This window comes from Salvia hispanica, chromosome 5 (genome assembly GCF_023119035.1).
Source record: "Salvia hispanica cultivar TCC Black 2014 chromosome 5, UniMelb_Shisp_WGS_1.0, whole genome shotgun sequence".
NCBI lineage: Eukaryota > Viridiplantae > Streptophyta > Magnoliopsida > Lamiales > Lamiaceae > Salvia > Salvia hispanica.
Window position 1 is genome coordinate 1,902,946 of NC_062969.1, and position 21,537 is coordinate 1,924,482.

Here is a 21,537-nt window from a genome sequence, read left to right on the forward strand (position 1 = left end):
AAAAAAAACACCATAAAGTTTGAACAATATTTACATATTTTTATAATTTTTTAAACTTAAATATGTATTGAATTTATATATATTTCGATATGTACTATATATATCGTATATTCGCTATAAAACGATATATCGCGATATAAGGAAATTAATATCGTTATCGTATCGAAAACTTACGATACGGTATCGCATCGTATCGAAAATTACGATATACCGAAAATTCGATAATTTTTTGATATTTTTCAATACGATTCGAGCGATATATCATTTTGTCAGTATTTTTTCCTAGCCCTACGGCTCCACCATCGGTCCTTCTCCCCCAAATCACTCTCATTTCACTTTTCCTCAACTCCATCTTCCCCAAAAATCCATTTGCTCAAATCAACAAGCTGTAAAGGAGTCAACTCCTCCTTCTTCTCGTCCTACTCTCTGCACCGTCGCTGGAGAGCGCTTCTCGCTCCCTTTCTCTTATTCTTGTTTCATTTATGTGCTAAAGCTCTAAGAGTTGCTACTGTCATGAGGTTTCTATGTTCTTGAGCCTAGCATGATGTTCGAAATAAGGCGGAGGGAGATGGTGGTGGGCTAGTATTTATAGCCAAATTCCTTGGCATTTTGTAAATGTGGCTAATTTGGGATAAAGATTCTTCCTCTTTTGAATTTGAGCTTAAAGCTTCTGTGCCTAAATTGGTGTAAGATTGGGGAAAGGAAATCCTTGGCTGACTCATAAATCTCGATCTTGTGGGGAAAAATCTAGCTCACCATCTATTGGTCCTTTGTCTCATTTCTATTTTGTGTGGTCCTTGGGTAGAAATAAAAGCTGTCTCTGGCAGCTTGCATAGTACAGCTTGATCACTACCTCTATTTTGAAAAAGGACTCTTTGGATGGAGGAATCTAACCAATTTGGTACATCTTGGCAAGGTGGAACTTGATATCTCGTGGTTGTCTTAAAATCGACAAAGGAAGAGAAGATGACTCATGCTCAAGCTTTCCTTTTTCCATTACCACTTTTAGCTAGAGTCAAATTCCTAGACTAAGGCTTTTAGAGTAGTAAATCACTTTTCGTATATACTCCATCCGTCCTCTATTAGGAGTCACTCTTTGACCGGACACGGGTTTTAAGAAATGTAAAGAAAAGTTGATTGAAAAAGTTAGTGGAATGTGAGACCCATTTTTTTTATATTGGTTTTATAATAAAATGTGAGTGAATTGAGTTAGTGGAATGTGAGACCTACTTACTATTTATGGTAAAAATGAAGTGTGACTCTTAATTGGGGACGGACCGAAATGGAAAAGTGTGACTCTTAATGGGGGACGGAGGGAGTATACATATATATATATGAGTGTTTAGATTTCCCTCCGTCCCACAAAAGATGTCACACTTGTGGGATGACACAGGAGTTTAGGAGGTTTTGTTTTGTGTGTTAGACGGAGAGAGAAAATATAATTTTTATATTAATGTGAGAGAGAACTTTTTCTAAAAATGAAAATGTGACATCTTTTGTCGGACAAACTAAAAAGAAAAGTGTGACATCTTTTATGGGGACGGAGGGAGTACTTTATTTGCTTACTTGGCATTCCTCTTCTACCACAACTTTCAACAATTATAGCTCACCAAATTTGAAGTTCCTTGAACTTTAATTCCATAAAGCTCCAAGTCCTTCTCTTAAGATAAAAGAATCCAACTTAACACGATCAAAATAACTCAAATCGTCTCTTCGTCAAATAATTTTTTTTTATTCTCCAAAATACATGCACGAAAAGTCGGGTTGTTTCAAGTTTTCAATATAATATTTGTTATTGTTTATACACTTTTCTAGTTGATATTGCTAAAGCCATTATCAATTATCTGAATTGCCTTCTATTTCAAGATAGTTGATATATTCATGTTTAAAAGGTTCAAGAAAGAAAGAATAAAATAAGAACGAGAATAAAGTAAAAGAGATAAAAGAAAGAATCAAGAAATAGGAGGATAAAATTATTACGAAATATTTCTATATTAAAGATAATATAGCGTCAATTAGTATCTTTTTTTCTCGTCCTCCATCTGTCATCCATTGCCCGCACACCTCTATCTTCTGACGCTAACAATACATTTTTATTAACTTTCACAAAATTCAAAGGAAAACTCTCACCTTAACAAAAGATCTAATTGTTTAGTTTATTTTAATTCTTTTTTCTTTATAGTGGGTTTTAATATATAATATTTGTTACTTTTTATATGTTGATTTCATTGATTTTTTTGTTGTTTTTGTTGTTTCTATTTTATAAACTGTTATATAAGTACAAACTGTTATATAAGTACAATGTTGCACGTTATATTTTTACTCTATTAGCGTTTTTAATTTTGATGTACGAATAGTAACATACACTGTATAGTTGTTTTCATTTATTAAGGGGTAGCTGTTGGATGTGAATGGCTAGCATTTGTTGCATATGTAAACGTGGTTGTTACTACCTTGTCGGTGTCCCCGCCGGAGTAGTTATTGGCTTCACTTTTAGCCACGATGTCAAGGTAATTAATTAGTAATTTAACTTTTAATGCTATTAAATATTACTCCTTCCGTCCCACTTAATTAGTCTCATTTAAGATGATACATTCATTTTTTTTGAAACTTTATCTCTTCGATTAATACACTACCACTTTTTTCTCATTCTTATTAAAATATTCATCTTTTTTCTCTCTTTATTTTGATACTTACATCCATATTTTCTAAATCCAATTAAACACATTAACATATATAGTTGTGTTCATTTAATAAAGGGTAGCTGTGGGATGTGGATGGCAAGCATTTGTTGCATATGTAAATGTGGTTTGTTAACCTTGTTGGTGTCCCCATCGGAGTAGTTCTTAGGCTTCACTTTTAACTTTGGTGTCAAGGTAATTAATTAGTAGTTCAACTTTTAATGCTTTTAAATATTAATAAGTTTATATAAATGTTTATATCCCTGAGATATCAAAATTTATATGTTGTGTGGAGAGCACATTGTCTAATGGTGGTTGGGATGAAACTATTCAATATCTCGTGGGATATATGAAGTAGCAATGCTTTTCTGTTGTTGGTGTCTTGTTCTTGATTGAGCTGGTGGTGTGGCTTCTGTTGAAGGGTAGCTCGTGGTCGGGTTGTTGTTGGCTTGTAGTTATTCTTTGCTTAGCTTGATGGCTTTTTTGATTTAGTGGCCGGTAAATGGGGGGATTTGCATATTTTTGCTTTGTTCGTTTATTTATTAACGACTATTTTGCTTGTTGCGCTTTCTTGAGCATTTATTTCGTATCAAAAAAAAATATATGAAGGAGCGAGGCTACAAATGCATGTGGTGTACATGTATATACAATTATCAAGGTACATTTAATATAAGGGATGTGATCAAATGAAAACTCTAAATATTGTACAAACTCAAAACTACGATCTGGACCATTGAAAAATGTCAACAGATCACAAAAAAGCATCAACAAGAAAATGTCAACAGAATTTCAACGGTAGTCAATGATTGATGTTGTGTTGATATTGTGTTGATACTGTGTTGACATTAAAATCTTTAAATTTTACATTGTGTTGATATTATATTGAAACTGTGTTGAAGCTGTATTGAGGAGTTTTGAGTTTGTACAATATATAAGTTTGCATTTTATCACTATCATTTAATATAGTGTGTTAATTAATTTGCCATCTATGATCTATCTATATAAATGTATATGATCTAGTTTTAGAACCTTTAAAACCACATTTTCACCTTAGGAAAAACACGATTTTGATTTATGCTAACTATATAATTAAAGTATAATAATCTCTTCTTCCCACGCCAAGTGATTCGTGATATTCCTTTCTTTGTTATCCCACCAGAAATGATCAATTTTTATTTTAAGCATAAAATAAATAATTTGTTCTTTTTACTTTATTCTCATTTTCATTCTCTTCTACTTTATATTCTTTTTCTACTTAACACAATAAATACCATTTTTAAAATTTTATATTTAAATCTCTTAAAATGGAGAGATTGCTAATTTTTATTTTTTTAATTTTATTTTGGACTCTCTAGAGACGTTAATCACTCTATATAAAGTCTCTATTCTTTGTGTGTTTTCTTTATATGTGGGGGATCTTTATCTGCCACTAAAAATAATGCAACCATTTTTTTATCTATATTTTTCTATTTGAATTTTTTTTCCATTAAATTTCGTACCGTTCATTGTAAACTTGATAATGGACAAAGGAATATATGAAGCCAATTTAGACATCCTTGGCTATCGTGTAACGGAATTTATGATTGATTAGACTTGATGATTTGTAGAATTTTAATGTTTTGTAGCTTACCAACTACATTTATCATTCGACTTAACTTTGAAAGATGGAATGGTCTAAATAAAAAAACAATTTAATAATAAAATATATATTCTCTTCGTCCCTAGTAATTTGTCACCATTTTTGACCCGATATGGGTTTAAGAAATGTAATAGAAAGTGAGTTGAAAAAGTTAGTGGCATATGAGTCCTACTTTTATATATTGGTTTTATAATAAAATGTGAATGGATTAGTAAAATTTGGGGTCCATTATATAAAAAATGATAAAAATGAAAGGCGACAAATTTTCAGGGACGGACCAAAATTAAAATAAGTGATAAATTTTCAAGGACAGATGGACCGTACATATCAAATGAGAAAGGAACAAAAGGATTTGAAGCTGCTTTTCATTATGGTTTTGCTACGTTTTGAGCACTGCAAGGCCTGCTGTGTTTTTTTTAACATAGTAGAGGATCCCTTCACCTGTGTATGCTGGCCAGACACAGTTTAAACAATTTGAAAAATCTTATCATTTTGTTTCAGTAATCTTTCTTGACATCTTTAATCAGACTCAAATAATGGTTTCTTCGAGACAAAAGAGCATAATTTAAAATTGAATTTACTAATATTATACTCCATATGTTATATTTACATAATTAGTAACATATTAAAGTTAATGTTTATTCGATTAACTATATATTTGAATATTTATTTTAGAAAATAATCAAAATTTTCATTTTTTACAAGATAAGTCAAGATTTAGAATATCTTATTTCATCATATACTCTGAAATCTAATTACAGAAAATTGAAAATGTGAATTAATAATTTTAGAAAGAGCAAAGAGAAACTATTGGGGTCGTGAAAATAGAAAACATACTTTAATAAATAATAATTTATCCATGTACTATAATAATTTAAACACAAGCAAACACATTAGGGCCACATTATTTATAATAATCATTTTTTTCAGTTTATTATATACTCCCTATGTCCGGCATTATGAGTCCTATTGGGTTCGACACAGATTTTGAAAACGAAAGTAGGTGGTAAAAGATGACAATGCGTAATTAATTTTATAATAAAATGTGATTGGTATGCAGGGTCTACCTATCATCCATTTTAAAAGTGAATCGGAACTCATAATCGCGGATTGACTAAAATGACAAACCGAAACACCTAAAGGAGGACTAAGGGATATATTAAAATACTCCTATATTTTTAATAAATCATCAAAAATTAAATTTAAAGAAAAAGACAAAAAATATACTCATTTTCAAGCATAACGATTTACCTACATAATAGTGTCTCATACACATCAAACTTTAATACTAGCTTTAACTATACCAAAACAATAATCCATGGAATGATGGAAGCCACTAACTCCATGGCCACCTCATCTATATATACCCCTTCACCAATTTTGTGACACACCTCACAAATTATGGATTCCTTACAAAACCAATCCATGAAGGAACCTCTTCTCCACTCCAAGACGCCGCCGCCAGCGGCGGAGACGGAAGCCAGCTCGGAGCTCGAACGAATTCTATCCGATCCCACCCTACCCCCTTTGCGCCGCTATCTAAAAGCCCTCGCAATCGAGATGACGTACCTTTTCCGGCTGGCCGGCCCCGCCGTCATAGTCTATTTGCTAAACAACATTACTTCCGTGTCCGCTCAAATATTCTGCGGCCACCTTGGAAATATCGAACTCGCCGCCTCCTCCCTTGCCAACGGGGGCATCCAGCTCCTCTCCTACGGCCTCATGGTAATTTTTATTGACGTGACACTATTTCATATGCTCGTGTTCCACTAATTATTTTATTTATTTTATGTTGCATACCAAACAGACTGTGTCTGTCTGCTTTATGCAGACACAGTCTGTTTGTGCAGGCACAGTCTGTTTGACCATAAAAACTGTTACTACTACTAGTAAGTACAGTCTGATTCGCTGAAGCTTACCTGACGATATTAATTATGAATACAGCTGGGAATGGGGAGCGCGGTGGAGACGCTGTGCGGGCAGGCGTACGGGGCCCACCAGTACGGGATGCTGGGTATATATATGCAGAGATCGACGGTTTTACTGATGCTGACGGGGATTCCACTGACGGTGGTTTACGTGTTCTCGGAGCCGATCCTGGTCTTCCTGGGGCAGTCGCCGCAGCTGGCCTCGGCGGCTGCGCTGTTCGTGTACGGGCTGATCCCGCAGATCTTCGCGTATGCAGCCAACTTCGCGATACAGAAGTTCCTGCAGGCGCAGAGCATCGTGACCCCGAGCGCGTGCATATCGGCGGCGGCGCTGGTGTTGCAAGTCGTGCTGACGTGGGTGGCGCTTTTCGTGTTCGGGTGGGGCCTGCTGGGCGCGTCGCTGGTGCTGAGCTTCTCGTGGTGGGTGATCGCGGGGGCGCAGTTCGTGTACATCGTGAGGTCGGAGAGGTGCCGGATGACGTGGACCGGGTTCAGCCCGGCCGCGTTCACCGGGCTGTGGGATTTCTTTAAGCTGTCGGCCGCGTCGGCCGTCATGCTCTGCCTTGAGACGTGGTATTTTCAGGTGATGGTGCTCATCGCCGGCCTGCTTCCCGACCCCGAAATCGCATTGGACTCTCTGGCTATTTGGTAATGTTTTTAGTATCCTGATGTGATAGGCCGAAAAACTTCATTAAATTTGCCCAACTACTTTTAAGGATAATCATGTTGATTTTGAATTGTGAGAATACTAATCTTTGTGTTGAAAAAATATTTGGACAAAGGATAATTAATTATTGGAATTTTGGTATATCTTCTACTTTTGAGATAATTTCATTTAATTTTATGTTGATTATTCGATTTGTGTAGCAATCAGACAGATTTATGTCTCTTTTTTGATGATGACAAAAATTAATGCATATATAGATATGCATAAGGTCAAATCAAAGTAATCTTAGTAAATGTCTAAAGATAACTTTTATTTAATTAGTTATTTATTAGTATGATATAGTATATATCCAATGAAAAAAAAGATACTAGCATATTATACTATTTGTTTAGATTCATAATTTTGTTATATTTATTAAATGCAGTTTGACGCTTATGGGATGGATTTTCATGGTGTCAGTAGGGTTCAACGCCGCAGTAAGGTTTGTATGAGATTGCATTTTTTATTAGTAGTATCTTTTAAAATAATTACTCCATATTGGTTTTTTTCAATGTTAATTTGTTAAAATGCGTTGTATATATTGCTACTATGTTTCTCTATAGCTATTTGTTTATATTCTTGATTATGTTTACTTTTGTATAATAGTGTAAGGGTTAGCAATGAACTCGGTGCCGGGCACCCAAGATCCGCGGCTTTTAGCGTGGTGGTGGCGACCGGAACATCACTACTGGTGGCGGTGGCATTTGCCATTGTCACTACTTCACTCCGCTACAAAATCAGCTATTTATTCACCCCTGGCGAAGTTGTGTCCAACGCTGTCGCAGACCTTACGCCAGTCCTCGCTGGCGCCATCATACTCAATGGAATCCAGCCTGTTTTAACCGGTAAATATTTAAAAATCATCTTAGTTTGGGTCATGCATTGAAACATAGTTCAACTTTGATCACAACTCGCTAGCTTAGTGATTTCTATAGATGAATTTTAGTGTCAATCGATATATATTATAAGATGGCTATATACATAGAGAAAAATGTTATGCAACCTATTTTATATGAGCATTTTAAGTATGAATTTAATATTTTTTTAGTTTTATATTTTAGTTTGATTTTAAAACTTAAAAATATTATTGAATAATTAGTGTTAATGTAACTTTTATCTGTTCTTCATTTATTTGAAGTTATAAAAAATTAATAAATCATAGTATTAATGTAACTTTATTAGACTAATAATGTAGATAATTTTTTTGATATATTAGAATGAAATAAATGTGCAAAAACTAACAATATGCATCATAATATTTCTCAGTTCTTTTTCACTCTATATATGGCTAATGCTGGCAATTATTTTTCAATAATTGAGTTAAAAATATCTATCTATTGAACCCTAGATTTCACATTCATGAAAATGGAATCTATGTAGTGATCTCAATAATTGAGACTGGGATGTGTTATCTTACTTCATTAAATCTTAATTTGTTAGACGTGTCGTGTGTTGAGTGTGGAACTTAATTAGTGATAAACATATGTGACAGCCAGACATACAATTCACTGATTTCAAATCATGTATGCCTAAATAGAGTAATCAATCAATAATTCAAATATTCGACATGCATTGATATATGATACCACAACCACTTTTATATAAAATTTAATGAATTATAGTGATAAAATAAAAATAAACCCAATTGTTTATCTTATTTTTGTTAGTATTTTTTATAGTGATTTTGAGTATAATATTTTTTTATTGTTTATATCTTGATTTCGTTGTTTTTTTTTTTTTTTTTTTTTTTTTCTTTTTTCTATTTTAAACTGCTCTTGTACAGCTATTTGTAACACGTTTTATTTTTGAATCAATCATATTTTATTCTACTGACATATATAGTTATGCTCATTTATGAAGGGGTAGCTGTTGGGTGTGGATGGCAAGCATTTGTGGCATATGTGAATGTGGGTTGTTTCTATTTTGTGGGTATCCCTGTGGGAGCAGTTCTTGGCTTCACTTTCAACCTTGGTACCAAGGTAATTAATTATTCTACTTTTTATGCACTTTAATATTTAAGTTTATTAGTATAAAATTCTATAGTTATATTAAGGTTTCTGAATTTTACTTTTTAATTTATTAGAGTGCATGCTTCAAATGGAGGATTGTATGAAAAAATGGATTTAATTTCGGCAGTGTCTTAGAGTAACAGAGTTGATGAAACCGCGTGAATAAAAGATAATTATAAGCTAATATTACACGTGGGGTGGGGGTCGACCCATCTCATCGAAAAATCCATTGAATTCGGTCTTTGGAGTTGCGGTTACTCCGACATAACCCTTCAGATTGAGATTATTTTTGTTTTTTGTCTGTCCCATTAGTTGCTTAAAGTGTTCAGGGAGTTTTCTCGTTACGTTTGATCTACGATATTCGTTTTCTGGATCCGATAATATTAAAAAATAATTGATTTTGCAGGGAATATGGTCAGGGATGCTAGGAGGCATGCTCATACAGACATTGATTTTGATTTGGGTGACTGTTCGTACCGATTGGGATAAGGAGGTAATTAATTTTATATCATTGCATTGTTCCAAATTCTTTTTAAAATGAAATCCTCAATAATAATCTAGTATTTGTCACGGTTTGCACAAACAAATTAATCTTGAGTAATTTCTCTTATTCCTAATTTAGATTATTAAAAAAATTTCCTCTAATTTGTTGATGCTGCAAGAGTCATAAATCAAAATTCTTGTTGAAAAAGATTGATTATAATATACTCCCTCCGTCCACCAAAATTTGTCCCATTTTTTCATTTTTGTCCGTCCGCCAAAATTTGTCCCATTCATTTTCACCATTTTTGGTAGTGGATCTCGTATTCCACTAACTAATTCCTACTCACATTTTATTATAAAACTAATATATAAAAGTAGGATCCACAATCCACTAAATTTTTCACCTTACTTTCCATTACATTTCTTAAAACCTGTGCCCGGTTAAACCGGGACGAATTTTCGTGAATGGAGAAGTAATTTCGAGATTACTTTCCCACAAAATATTTTTTCCCAAGTTGGTGAGTTTAATTATTGTCCTATTCTTTCATATAAATACAGCTTATTTGTCGCACTCATAAAGTGGGGCGCGATATCGATTGAACCTTTTTTTCAATCAAATCAATGAAGCAGAATAATATCTCATTGTAGATTTACCTTTTTCTAATGATTTCGTTAAATGAATGACACCTTTACTATTTAACATGAAATTGCCTTCGATTGGAAATCACTACTCCCTTCCTCCGCAAGATAGTGTCCAAGTTTCACTCAGCATGGGTTTTAAGAAATACGAAAAAAAATGAATAGAAAAAGTTAGTGGAATGTAGGTCCCACATTTATTTATTAGTTTTATAATAAAATGTGAGTGTAATGAGGTAGTGGAAAGTAGGATCTATTTACCAAAAATGGAAGGAAAAAAAAACCAAAGTGGACAATATTTTGCGGATGGACCAAATTAACAAAACCGGACAACATTACGGACGGAGGGAGTATTATTTTTGGGGAATAATTATTTGAGTGTTTATAATACTCTCCCTTTTCAAGGTAGATATTATACTTAGAGTGACGACACAATATTTTAGAACAATAAAATTGTTGTTTAAATTTCAGTACAATTGATAAATATTTAAATAGAACAATAAAATTGTTGTTCAATTTTTGCCTCCAAATTATTTTGGTGAAGAATGGAGAGAAATAAATCAATAATTAAAATCTTTAATCAGAATTAGTGGGAGATGATAAGTATGTAATGTATTAGAACATTAATTAGAGTATTAATTCATTATATTTTCATGAATATGTGCTTATAACTTTATATGACTAGCTATAATGTGACATTTTGTGTTGATTTTCTTGAAATTTTCAGGTGGAGAAAGCTAGCGATCGAATAGATAAATGGAATACTACGAAGGAGAAATTTTCAGTTGAATGATTGATATATATTCTGTGGAATATTGAAATTGGCACGTCAATTTGGGATTTGGATCCCCTGCTCGTCAATTTGGGATTTGGATCTCCTGCTGTGGTTGATGGTACTCCTGTGGTTGATGGTACTCCTGCGGTTAGACTCGATCAATTATTATATTATTAAATTTTATTATTAAAATATTAATTTATTTTATTATAAAATAATTATTGTGTGTATATCTCTTGGCACAACAGGGGATCCCTGCCCGTCAATTTGTCCTGAGGAAATAATTTTTTATGTTGTGTACCACATGTTTCGAGTTGTAGACATTAAATTCTATTTACTTATTCATGTGAGGTTTGAATAATAAAATAATATTCCTTCTGTTCTACGAGAGTATGGAGTACTTTCTTTTTATTTTTAGTCTGTTCCACTAAGGTATGTACTTTTTAATTTTAAAACTTCTTTTCTCTCGAATATGGCGTGACCCATAAACACCGAGATGGAGTAATAAATAGGATCAACAAATATGAGAAAGAATTCGACATAAACACCCATATAATAAATAGTAGAACGCAACAAAAAGAAAACGCCTACGACGACACAACAACATAGAAAGGGGGGCCTCCCCAAGCCGCAACCTTGTCGAAAAACATCTCCTAAGCAAAGGAAATCAAGCACAAAAATCGGCATGGTGAGTAACAACTATATTCTCAATTCAACAACATAGTGGGAATAATAAGTTGATCCATGTTTCCACTTTGAGGATGAAGTAAACATGCAATCATGTAATTAACGTATTAAAATTCCTAATACGAGTATTATTTAGAAAATTCTTAATAGCCTGCATTGACAGTACTCTTACATATTCCAGCTCATATTTTCGAAACCAAAATCAAATGAACTTATAGTAGTTATTTAATTTGAGAAAAATCTAAACAACTAATAATCAGATTGACGACCTTTTTACTGCCTCTAAATGGAAAATACATTTTCAATATTAGAAGAATATATACACATTACATTCTCGATATGGCATGTAGCTATACTAATGATAGGAGAATATACAATGCGAATTATACTTAAATTTATTTGTTCTTTGTAGATATATTGTTATGATTTATTTACATAAATAGTAAGTTTCATCGTAATAATATACTTATATTATTAAATTTGGAAAACATTTTATAGACAACAATAGTGATATATAGAATTAATAAAATGTCATTAATATCGTTACAAATGAGAGTAACAATTGTATTGTACAAATAATTATATTTATAGATGTGCATAACAACAATTTCAATACTATCACACAATAAATTTGATTTGTAAAATACCAATAAATGATAAAATATACCTATAAATTATAAATATAAGTATTTATTATAACTATTTGATCAATACTCATATTTCCCTCCAAAATAGCATTTTGTATAAATATTTCCAAAACTCTCCTAAATATAGACATAACAAGAAACTAAGACCAACAACAAAAACAATTGCAATCTACTCTTCATTCACCTCACAAATATGGGATCATTACACAACCAAGCCATGAAAGAACCTAGCTCGGAGCTCGAACTAATTCTATCCAACACCACTCTGCCCCCTTCGCGCCGCTATCAGAAAGCCCTCGTAATCGAAATGAGGTACCTTTTCCGGCTAGCCGGCCCCACCGTCGTAGTCTATTTACTAAACTTCGTTACTTCAATGTCCACTCAAATATTCTGCGGCCACCTCGGAAATATCGAGCTTGCCGCCGCCTCCCTCGGCACCGAGGGCATCCAGCAACTTGCCTACGGCCTCATGGTAATTTTAATTAACAATGAACTATTTTTTTCGAAAAAAATATAACTTCAATTTTTTTAACAATTAGTACTTACAAACAGTCTCCGTTGACAAAAAGTCAAAAACTGTTACTGTCTCATTCATTGAAGCACACCTGATACTGTTTTCAACTGCAATTCTGACTGCAGTTGGGAATGGGGAGTGCGGTGGAGACCCTGTGCGGACAGGTGTACGGGGCCCACCAGTACGAGATGTTGGGGATATATATGCAGCGATCGACGGTTCTACTGATGCTGACTGGGATTCCACTGACGGCGGTTTACGTCTTCTCGGAGCCCATCCTGCTCCTCCTCCGGCAGGCGCCGGAGCTGGCGGCGGCGGCGGCGATGTTCGTGTACGGGCTGATCCCGCAGATCTTCGCGTACGCGGCCAACTTCGCGATGCAGAAGTTCCTGCAGGCGCAGAGCATCGTGGGCCCGAGCGCGTACATATCGGCGGCGGCGCTGGCAGCGCACATTGTGCTGACGTGGGCGGCGCTTTACGTGTTCCGGTGGGGCCTGCTGGGGGCGGGGCTGGTGCTGAGCCTGTCGTGGTGGGTGATCGCGGGGGCGCAGTTCGTGTACATTGTGAGGTCGGAGAGGTGCCGGAGGATGTGGACCGGGTTCAGCCCGGCCGCGTTTTCCGGGCTGTGGGGGTTTTTCAAGCTGTCGGCCTCGTCCGCGATCATGCTCTGCCTTGAGACGTGGTATTTTCAGGTGATTGTGCTCATCGCCGGCTTGCTTCCCGACCCGGAAATCGCATTGGCTTCTTTTGCTATATGGTAATGTTTTTTTTTATTCTGACGTGATACGGCCGAAAAACTCTATTAAATTTTGTTTTTAAACTAGCCAATTATGCCATGGATATGCGTATAGAGGTATTAGTGCAGTATAGAGGTATTAGTGCAGCTGCAATCTGTGGGATCGCTAGAGATTTCTAGCTCTATAAAATTACAACCTGATTAGCCTGCATTCAATTAGCTCGCAGCAGGAATAGGATTGACACGAAATTTGATGGATTAAACTTAGGCGCGACTATTGATTATTGTTCAATGTTTGACACTTAGTTCAGCAGTTTATGATATAAATTGGAACAAAAATGTAGCCTTCAATTTTATAGGATTAAATATATATATACTTTAGATTTTTATACATATGAGTAATAGATAAATAAAATTAAAAAAATCATATTCACTATAAAATATATTTTAATTTCTAAAATGTGCTTCAAAATTGTTGTGATATGTTAATGTTTTATTTTATTTATATTAATCTTAAATTAGTATTTAATCACGTTTGAATTTAAGTACATGCGTCATAATTGAATGTTTTATAGTATCTTCTAAATATGACTAATTTTTGTATTGATTGATCACGTGTTATTATTTATCGGTAGCAATTTGACTAGTTTGTATTGAATTGATCACATGTTAATTGTATCGTATCAACCTGATCAGCTCGTTGAGCTAGCCCGAAATCAAACGTTTAGGTTAAGGTTGAATATATAGAATACGATAAAAATACAACCCAATTAGCCCGAAACCTGTCGGGCTGACCAGATTGACACCTACTATACGCACATCCGAGTAATGTTATATTTGTCTAAAAATAAATTTTATTTATTTATTTATTAGTATTGATAGAAATCCATGGGTTCCATCCTAAAACCAATTGGTGATAGGAGGAGGGCCCATGAGACTTATATACTAGTTTCAGTTTTCTCTTGACACCGATGTGGGATAGTCATATGTTATATTTTTTTAGTTTCAATTGCCAACACCCTCCCTCAAATCCTTCAAGGTGAACCTTGGAGGGGTTGGACTTTTTTTCTAATCGGTTGGACAATCGGCCCAATTTTTTTTCGATCGGTTGGACCACTTGGCCCAAATTTTTAAGTCCAGATATACTGCTGGATCAGTCATTTTTTTGGTTTCGGCCCAGATATACTGCTGGGTCAGTTAAATTTGACCCACAGTCGGCGACCCGCTCTGATACCATGATAGAAATTCATGGGTTCCATCCTAAAACCAATTGGTGATAGGAGGAGGACCCATGAGACTTATATACTAGTTTCAGTTTTCTCTTGACACCGATTTAGGATAGTCATGTGTTATATCTTTTGGTTTCAATTGCCAACAAGTATGATATATATCTAATGGAAAAAGAAATATATTTCATTTGAGTTCAGTATTATAATTTTGTTGTGGTTATAAATGATTAAATGCAGTGGGACGCTTCTTGGATTGGTCTTCATGGTGTCAGTTGGATTCAACGCCGCAGTATGGTGGGTATGAGTATTATTTATATGTATTTTTCAAATAATCATATTACTTTTTTTGTTTTTTATGTTTATATGTTAAATTGCAATTAATGTTTGTAGTACTACCTTATTTCTCTATATTTATTATGTTTGCTTTTGTATAATAGTGTGAGGGTTAGCAATGAACTTGGCGCCGGACACCCAAGATCCGCGGCTTTTAGCGTGGTGGTGGCGACCGGAACCTCACTACTCGTGGCGACGTTATTTGCCGTCGTCACTATCTTCCTCCGCCACAAAATCAGCTACGCGTTCACCTCTGGCGAAGTTGTGTCCAACGCCATCGTGGACCTTATACCCTTCCTCGCAGGCGCCATCGTGCTTGATGGAATCCAGCCTGTTTTATCCGGTAAATATTACTCTCTTCGTCCCTGAAAATACTATGAACATTTGACTTCTCTTCATTATTTTCTATCTTATTTTATTTTTTTACAACTTTAAGTATTTATTACTCCATCCGTCCCCTAAAAATAGAAACTTTCCTTTTAAGGAAATTTCTTTCTCTCTAATGAAGTGAGACCCATTTTCTACTAACACACTTTTCTATTTATCTCTCTTACTTTACCAATTTTGCATTAAAACTCGTGTCATTTCAAATGTTCTTATTTTTAGGGAACGGATAGAGTATTATATTTCTAAAACGAGTGCAAAAAATGAAACGTTTCTATTAAGGCAGAATGGGGGGAGTACTTATTTTTAAAAATTCGAAACTCAATTTAATAGTATGTTCTTCATTTATTTAAAGTTGAAAAAATTATTATATTTATGTGTAATATTTTTTGAAATATTTTTCGATATCAGTTTACTTTTTCCTATATATGGCTAATGCTTGCAATTATATTTCAATAATTGAGTAAAAGATTTCTCTATATAGAACCCTAGGTTTCACTTTCACATTTCATGAAAATGGAATCTTTATGAAGAGATCTCAATGATTGACACTGGGATATGTGATCTTGCTTCATTAAATCTTAGATTCTAAATTTGTTTTTATATATAAATGTGTCGTGTGTGCGTGAGGAACTATTGTATTTTTAATTTAAATGACTACACTTTTTTATTATAAAATCTCGCTTTCAATCCAGTATCATACTTTAATACAGTATAGACTAAAACCCATTGTGTGGCATTGATAAAAATATAATTTCAGTAATCAGTCATCAGTGTACTATTATTTAATCAACATGTGTGACAACCAGAACACAGAATTCATTATTTCAAGTTCATGTATGTCCGAATCGAATATTCAATCAATAATTCAAATTCGAAATTTATTCTATTACAAGGATAAAAAAAAATCTCATGTAACATATTAACCTTCATAATTTTTTTTAAAAGGTGGAATCTCAATTTAACAAGGGTCTAGTTGCTATTATTTTATTTCCAGTGTTTTTCAGTAGTTTTGAATATAATATTTGTTATTGTTTATACACTTTTCTAGTTGATATTGCAAGATCCATTATCAATTATCCGAATTGCTTTCTGTTTCAAGATAGTTGATATATTCATGTTTAAAAGGTTACAGAAGGATAGAATAAAATAAGAACGAGAATAAAGTAAAAGAGATAAAAGAAAGAATCAAGAAATAGGAGGATAAAATTTTTGCCAAAAAAATTAAAATAGAGCAAATAGCTTGAGATAACCCAAAAATAGAATATAGAGCAGGTAGCTTGAGACGGAGGAAGTATTTCTATATTAAAGATAATATAACATCAATTAATGCTTTTTTTTTCTTCGTCCTCCATATGAAAACTCTCAACTTAACCAAAGGTCTAATTGTTTATTTTAATTTTTTTTCTTTCTTTATAGTGGGTTTAAACATATAATATTTGTTATTGTTTATATGTTGATTTCATTGATTTTTTTTGTTGTTGTTTCTATTTTGTAAACTGTTCTTATATAAGTACATTGTTGCACGTTATATTTTTACTCTATAGCGTTTGAATTTGATGTTCGAATATTAACATATATAGTTGTGTTCATTTATTAAGGGGTAGCTGTTGGATGTGGATGGCAAGCATTTGTTGCATATGTAAACGTGGGTTGTTACTATATTGTCGGTGTCCCTGTCGGAATAGTTCTTGGCTTCACTTTTAACTTTGGTGTCAAGGTAATTAATCACTAGTAATTTAACTTTTAATGCTTTTAAATATAAGTTTATATGTTCATATCCCGAGATATCAAAATTTATATGTTGAGTGGAGAGCACATTGTCTCATGGTGGTTAAGATGAAACTGTTCAATATCTCGTGGGATATATGAAGTAGCAATGTTTTTCTGTTGTTGGTGTCTTGTTCTTGGTTGAGCTAGTAGTGAGGCTTTTGTTGAGGGATGGCTCATGGTCGGGTTGCTGCTGGCTTGTGGTTATTCTTTGCTTAGCTTGATGGCTTTTTTGATTTAGTGGCCGGTAGGTGGGGGGTTGCATAGTTTTTTGAGTATGTTTTTTTTTCTTTGTTCGTTTGTTTATTAACGACTGTTTTGCTCGCTGCGCCTTCAGCTTGAGCATTTATTCTGTATAAAAAAAAAATAAGGAGCAATGAAAATCTTTGAGGGAAAATATTTATATATCTACTTTAACTACATTTATATGAAATAATGGTACTTCAAGTGTTAAGGGCATTGAGTCCCTCCCAAACTTATTTTTTCATTTTTTAGTAAAATTTAAAATTATTCAAAATTTATAAAAATTGTTATGCAAAATTTTTTATCAATTATCTGAATAACTAAAAAAATATTTTTGAATAAAATTCATAAAATATAGTAGTACCTAACTCGCTCATGTCTTTCAACCATTGCCCACAGTGCCTCTTGCTTTCGACGCCGATCGACTACTTTTCTTAACATGTTTGACCCATGAGTTTCGTTTTTGAATTTGTGAATATTAAAAATTTAAATTGCAGGGGCTATGGTCTGGGATGCTAATAGGCACGCTCATGCAGACATTAATTTTGATTTGGGTGACTGCTCGTACCGATTGGAATAAGGAGGTAATTAATTTACATTAGTGCATTTTTTTTTATTTTCTTTATATAAGAAATCCTCGATAATAATCAAATATAGGTCACAGTTTACACATATAAATCAATCTTGAGTATATAATCTTATTCCTAATTTTGATTTGAAAAACTTATACCTCGATTTTGTTGATGATAGCAAGAGTCATATATGATCTTTCGGTAAATTCTTGTTAAGAAAGATTGATTATATATGAGATAATTATTGTGAAATTACTTCTGAAAAAATAGTACTAGTATAATTTTCCAAGTTGGTGAGGTTTGATTTCGATTGAACCTTTTTTTCCATCAAATCAATGAAGCAAAAATAATTTCTATTGTCGTTTGCTTCTACTATTGAAAAAGGAGTATGTTTAACAAATTTAATATTTTTATTTAACAAATTTAATTTCTGGTTTTCTTAAATGAATGACACCTTTACATATAACATGGAATTGCCTTTGATTGGATATCACTATTTTAGGGGGGGTGGGGGGTAATAATTTGAGCTAGACTTTTAATAAAAAGCTACTACTACTACTACTATATTACTAATAGACTTGTAATAAATGGATATATATCGGAATAATAATAGAATGTGAGAGTCATTTTCTATTTCTAAATTGTGAATGTATATGTGACAAACAATATACTAGTGCATTAGGAGTACCTTTTAATTAGGTTTGTTTACTTAGGGTATAAATTACTAGAAAGTTTTGTATGAGAAATATGAAATAAATATAATCATATGTTACCATGCACCAAGGAACTTTATTGGTCGTCCATAAATGAGTGGTGTAGCTTTATTTAGCGAAATAATTTGAAGCTCTTCTCTGGTTTCCAACTTATTGCTATAGCGAGTTACGAGCGATGCTAGACCGGTGCTCAATCTGTTTCCTCATAGTTGAGGCGAAACTTTTGAGTTTAAAAAATGGAGTAGTACATTATAATTGCCTGATTGCCTCAAAAAAATATGCAAAAAAAAATCTTACTACAGATTTAAACAATTGATAAATATTAAATAGAACAGTAAAATTGTTGTTCATTTTTGTCTCTAAATAATTTTCGATGAGAATAATGGACAGAAATAAATCAATAATCATAATATTTAATCAGAATTAGTGGGTGACGATAAATACTACATGTAAATGCATTTGAATAGTATTTAGACTATTTATATATGTATTATTTATATGACTATGTACTTGTAACTTTATGCTATAATGTGGTGCATAGTTTGATTGATTGTTCATGGATCTTAGTTAGGTTGGTTAAACTAATTGTCAATTTTGTGTTGAATTTCTGGAAATTCTCAGGTGGAAAACGCGAGAGATCGAATAGATAAATGGAATAATAAGCAGGAGAGATTTTCAATTGAATGATTAGATATATGAGATAGTATATGGGATATTTATTTTGTAGGAGTATTTAAATTGGCATGTCAATTTGCCTTTTAGGAATTTATTATTTATGTTATCTACCATTTGTTTATAGAGTATTAATTTCTAAACATCAAGTTTTGTTTACTTTTATTTTTGAGGTTTGAACCATAAGCTTCTACGTTTATAAAAATAAAAAAGTAAAAGCTTGACCAATAATATAATGCATTAGAAAGAATTAGATATATAGCACATAGACAAATACCAAACACAACACAAAATAAAGCTACTACGACAGCACAACAACATAAAAAGGGGGCCTCCCTAAGCCGCAACCTTGTTGAAAAACAACATCTCGTAAGCAAAGGAAATCAAGCACAAAAAACCGACATGATGAGTAACAACCATTCTCAATTTCAACTACATAGTGGGAACAATAAGTTGATCCATGTTTCCACTTTGAGGAGGATGTAAAGTAATGATGTACTAGTTGAATTCCAAACAGGGGTGTAGCCACAATTTTATCGAAGGTGGGGTAAAAATATACTACCTCCGTCCCCCAAAATTTGCTACACTTTGACCCGACACGAGTTTTAAGAAATGTAATGGAAAGTGAGTTGAAAAAGTTGGTGGAATGTGGGTCCTACTTTTAAAGTATTAGTTTTATAATAAAATGTGAGTAGGAATGAGTTAGTGGAATATGGGGTCCACTACCAAAAATGGTAAAAGTGAAGTGTATCAAATTTTCAGGGACGGACCGAAATGGTAATATGTATCAAATTTTTAGGGACAGAGGTAGTAATATATAGGAAAAATTTATGTATTTGAGAAGAGGCATTTAGTGTGGTTGAAGTATATAATCAGAAATCTATGTATATATAAGGAAATGAATGTATGAGGAGGAGCATTTTGTTGGATATTTTAGTGCAATTGGGTAAACTTGATTGATCAGTATTATCATAATGATACATCATATAAGTATGGAAGTGTGGAGTGCACGCTTATTGGAATTCATTATGATGGACGGGGTCCGGGGGCAGCGGCCCCGGGTAGCGGGGTCCAAGGGGCAGAGCCCCTGGCTGGGGTCGAGTCAGCTTGGAAATTTTTTATTTCCAACGAAGTTGTTGTGTGATTAATTCATCCGAAAATGTAATTTCTGAAAGTCAAAGGACTAATTTGCAATTTCGGAAACCTTTTGAAAATTAGTTATTTTCGGTTTTTCCTCCAACAGATGCATCAGTTCATCTTCTTCAAAATCTGATCGATTCTTTTGGTTCTATATACTTCTCGAACATCAACATATAGAAGTTCTGATTTCTCTGAATTATATCCGATCAAATATTTTGGTAGAACCACCGAAATTGATTTGATCTGAAAGTGGTTTATCACGACTTTCGAATTATCCATTTTTGTTCAATATTCAAAATCTCCCTAACATATTTGCCTCATGTCACTATAAGCTAGATCCGCTCCTGATTCCAAATACATACTTGTATCTTGGAATTAAATATAATCAATCCACAAAACTATGAACAATAGGACATTTATATATAGTGTTATGAATTAAAGGGTGAAGCTAATTGTGGTGTTGTGGGTGGCAGCAGTTCAAAATGCCGAATTTAATAAACTTAATTTCCGACTTTCATGGGCCTATCCATCCTCCTATCATATTTGAATCTGCTACTCCCTCCGTTCGCAAAATATTGTCCATGTTTGACTCGACACGAGTTTTAAGAAATATGAAGAAAAAATGAGTGAAAATAGTTGGTGGAATGTAGGACCTACAATTATGTATTAGTTTTATAATAGAATGTGAGTGTAAATAAGTTAGTCGAAAGAGTGGTCCATTTACCAAAATTAGGAAAAAAAAAAAAAGAAAAAAGAAACAAAGTGGACAACATTTTACGGATGGACTAAAATGATAAAATTGGACAATATTTAACGGACGGAGAGAGTATTTCGCTGTATATATCACTTTGTTATCACACCATTATGTTAGTGTTAGGCTAATCATGCTTTTGATTTTGTGTAAATCTCCATTTTATGCGGTGGAACTTATCCTTTCATGACGATCTTATACAAGAAACATAGAACTAACAAACAATTGGTCGGGTCAAATTGATGTAAGTATAGACAATTATCCGAAGAAAAAATATTCTATTATCAAA

The 21,537-nt window shown here is 33.4% G+C and overlaps 2 protein-coding genes across 3 annotated transcripts; both read left to right on the plus strand.

The window, feature by feature from the left end:
* Positions 1-5,656: 5,656 nt before the first annotated feature.
* Positions 5,657-11,242, plus strand: LOC125190284 (protein DETOXIFICATION 40-like). 2 transcript variants are annotated; one of them, XR_007170883.1, is made up of 8 exons: positions 5,657-6,045; positions 6,265-6,896; positions 7,340-7,396; positions 7,561-7,799; positions 8,815-8,933; positions 9,370-9,456; positions 10,810-11,004; positions 11,106-11,242. XR_007170883.1 is itself a non-coding variant. In XM_048087550.1 (7 exons), the coding sequence occupies exons 1-7, from the start codon at positions 5,722-5,724 to the stop codon at positions 10,873-10,875; spliced, it is 1,524 nt and encodes a 507-aa protein (XP_047943507.1). In that variant the 5' UTR covers positions 5,657-5,721; the 3' UTR covers positions 10,876-11,242. The 2 variants fall into 2 exon arrangements, 1 of the variants encoding a protein (XP_047943507.1); XM_048087550.1 differs by having other exon boundaries at positions 10,810-11,242.
* Positions 11,243-12,408: 1,166 nt separating this feature from the next.
* Positions 12,409-19,372, plus strand: LOC125188226 (protein DETOXIFICATION 40-like). The gene is made up of 7 exons (XM_048084988.1): positions 12,409-12,663; positions 12,831-13,462; positions 14,908-14,964; positions 15,108-15,346; positions 16,989-17,107; positions 17,898-17,984; positions 19,307-19,372. The coding sequence occupies exons 1-7, from the start codon at positions 12,409-12,411 to the stop codon at positions 19,370-19,372; spliced, it is 1,455 nt and encodes a 484-aa protein (XP_047940945.1).
* Positions 19,373-21,537: the final 2,165 nt, after the last annotated feature.

What these genes read in the sequence shown, in the direction of transcription:
- LOC125190284 (XM_048087550.1), top strand. Translation starts at nt 5,722, where the DNA reads ATGGATTCCTTACAAAACCAATCCATGAAGGAACCTCTTCTCCACTCC. An exon ending in AATCCAGCCTGTTTTAACCG is followed by an intron (nt 7,800 to 8,814) that starts GTAAATATTTAA and finishes TCATTTATGAAG; the next exon opens with GGGTAGCTGTTGGGTGTGGA. An exon ending in CTTTCAACCTTGGTACCAAG is followed by an intron (nt 8,934 to 9,369) that starts GTAATTAATTAT and finishes TTGATTTTGCAG; the next exon opens with GGAATATGGTCAGGGATGCT.
- LOC125188226 (XM_048084988.1), top strand. Translation starts at nt 12,409, where the DNA reads ATGAAAGAACCTAGCTCGGAGCTCGAACTAATTCTATCCAACACCACT. An exon ending in AACTTGCCTACGGCCTCATG is followed by an intron (nt 12,664 to 12,830) that starts GTAATTTTAATT and finishes TTCTGACTGCAG; the next exon opens with TTGGGAATGGGGAGTGCGGT. An exon ending in GTACCGATTGGAATAAGGAG is followed by an intron (nt 17,985 to 19,306) that starts GTAATTAATTTA and finishes GGAAATTCTCAG; the next exon opens with GTGGAAAACGCGAGAGATCG.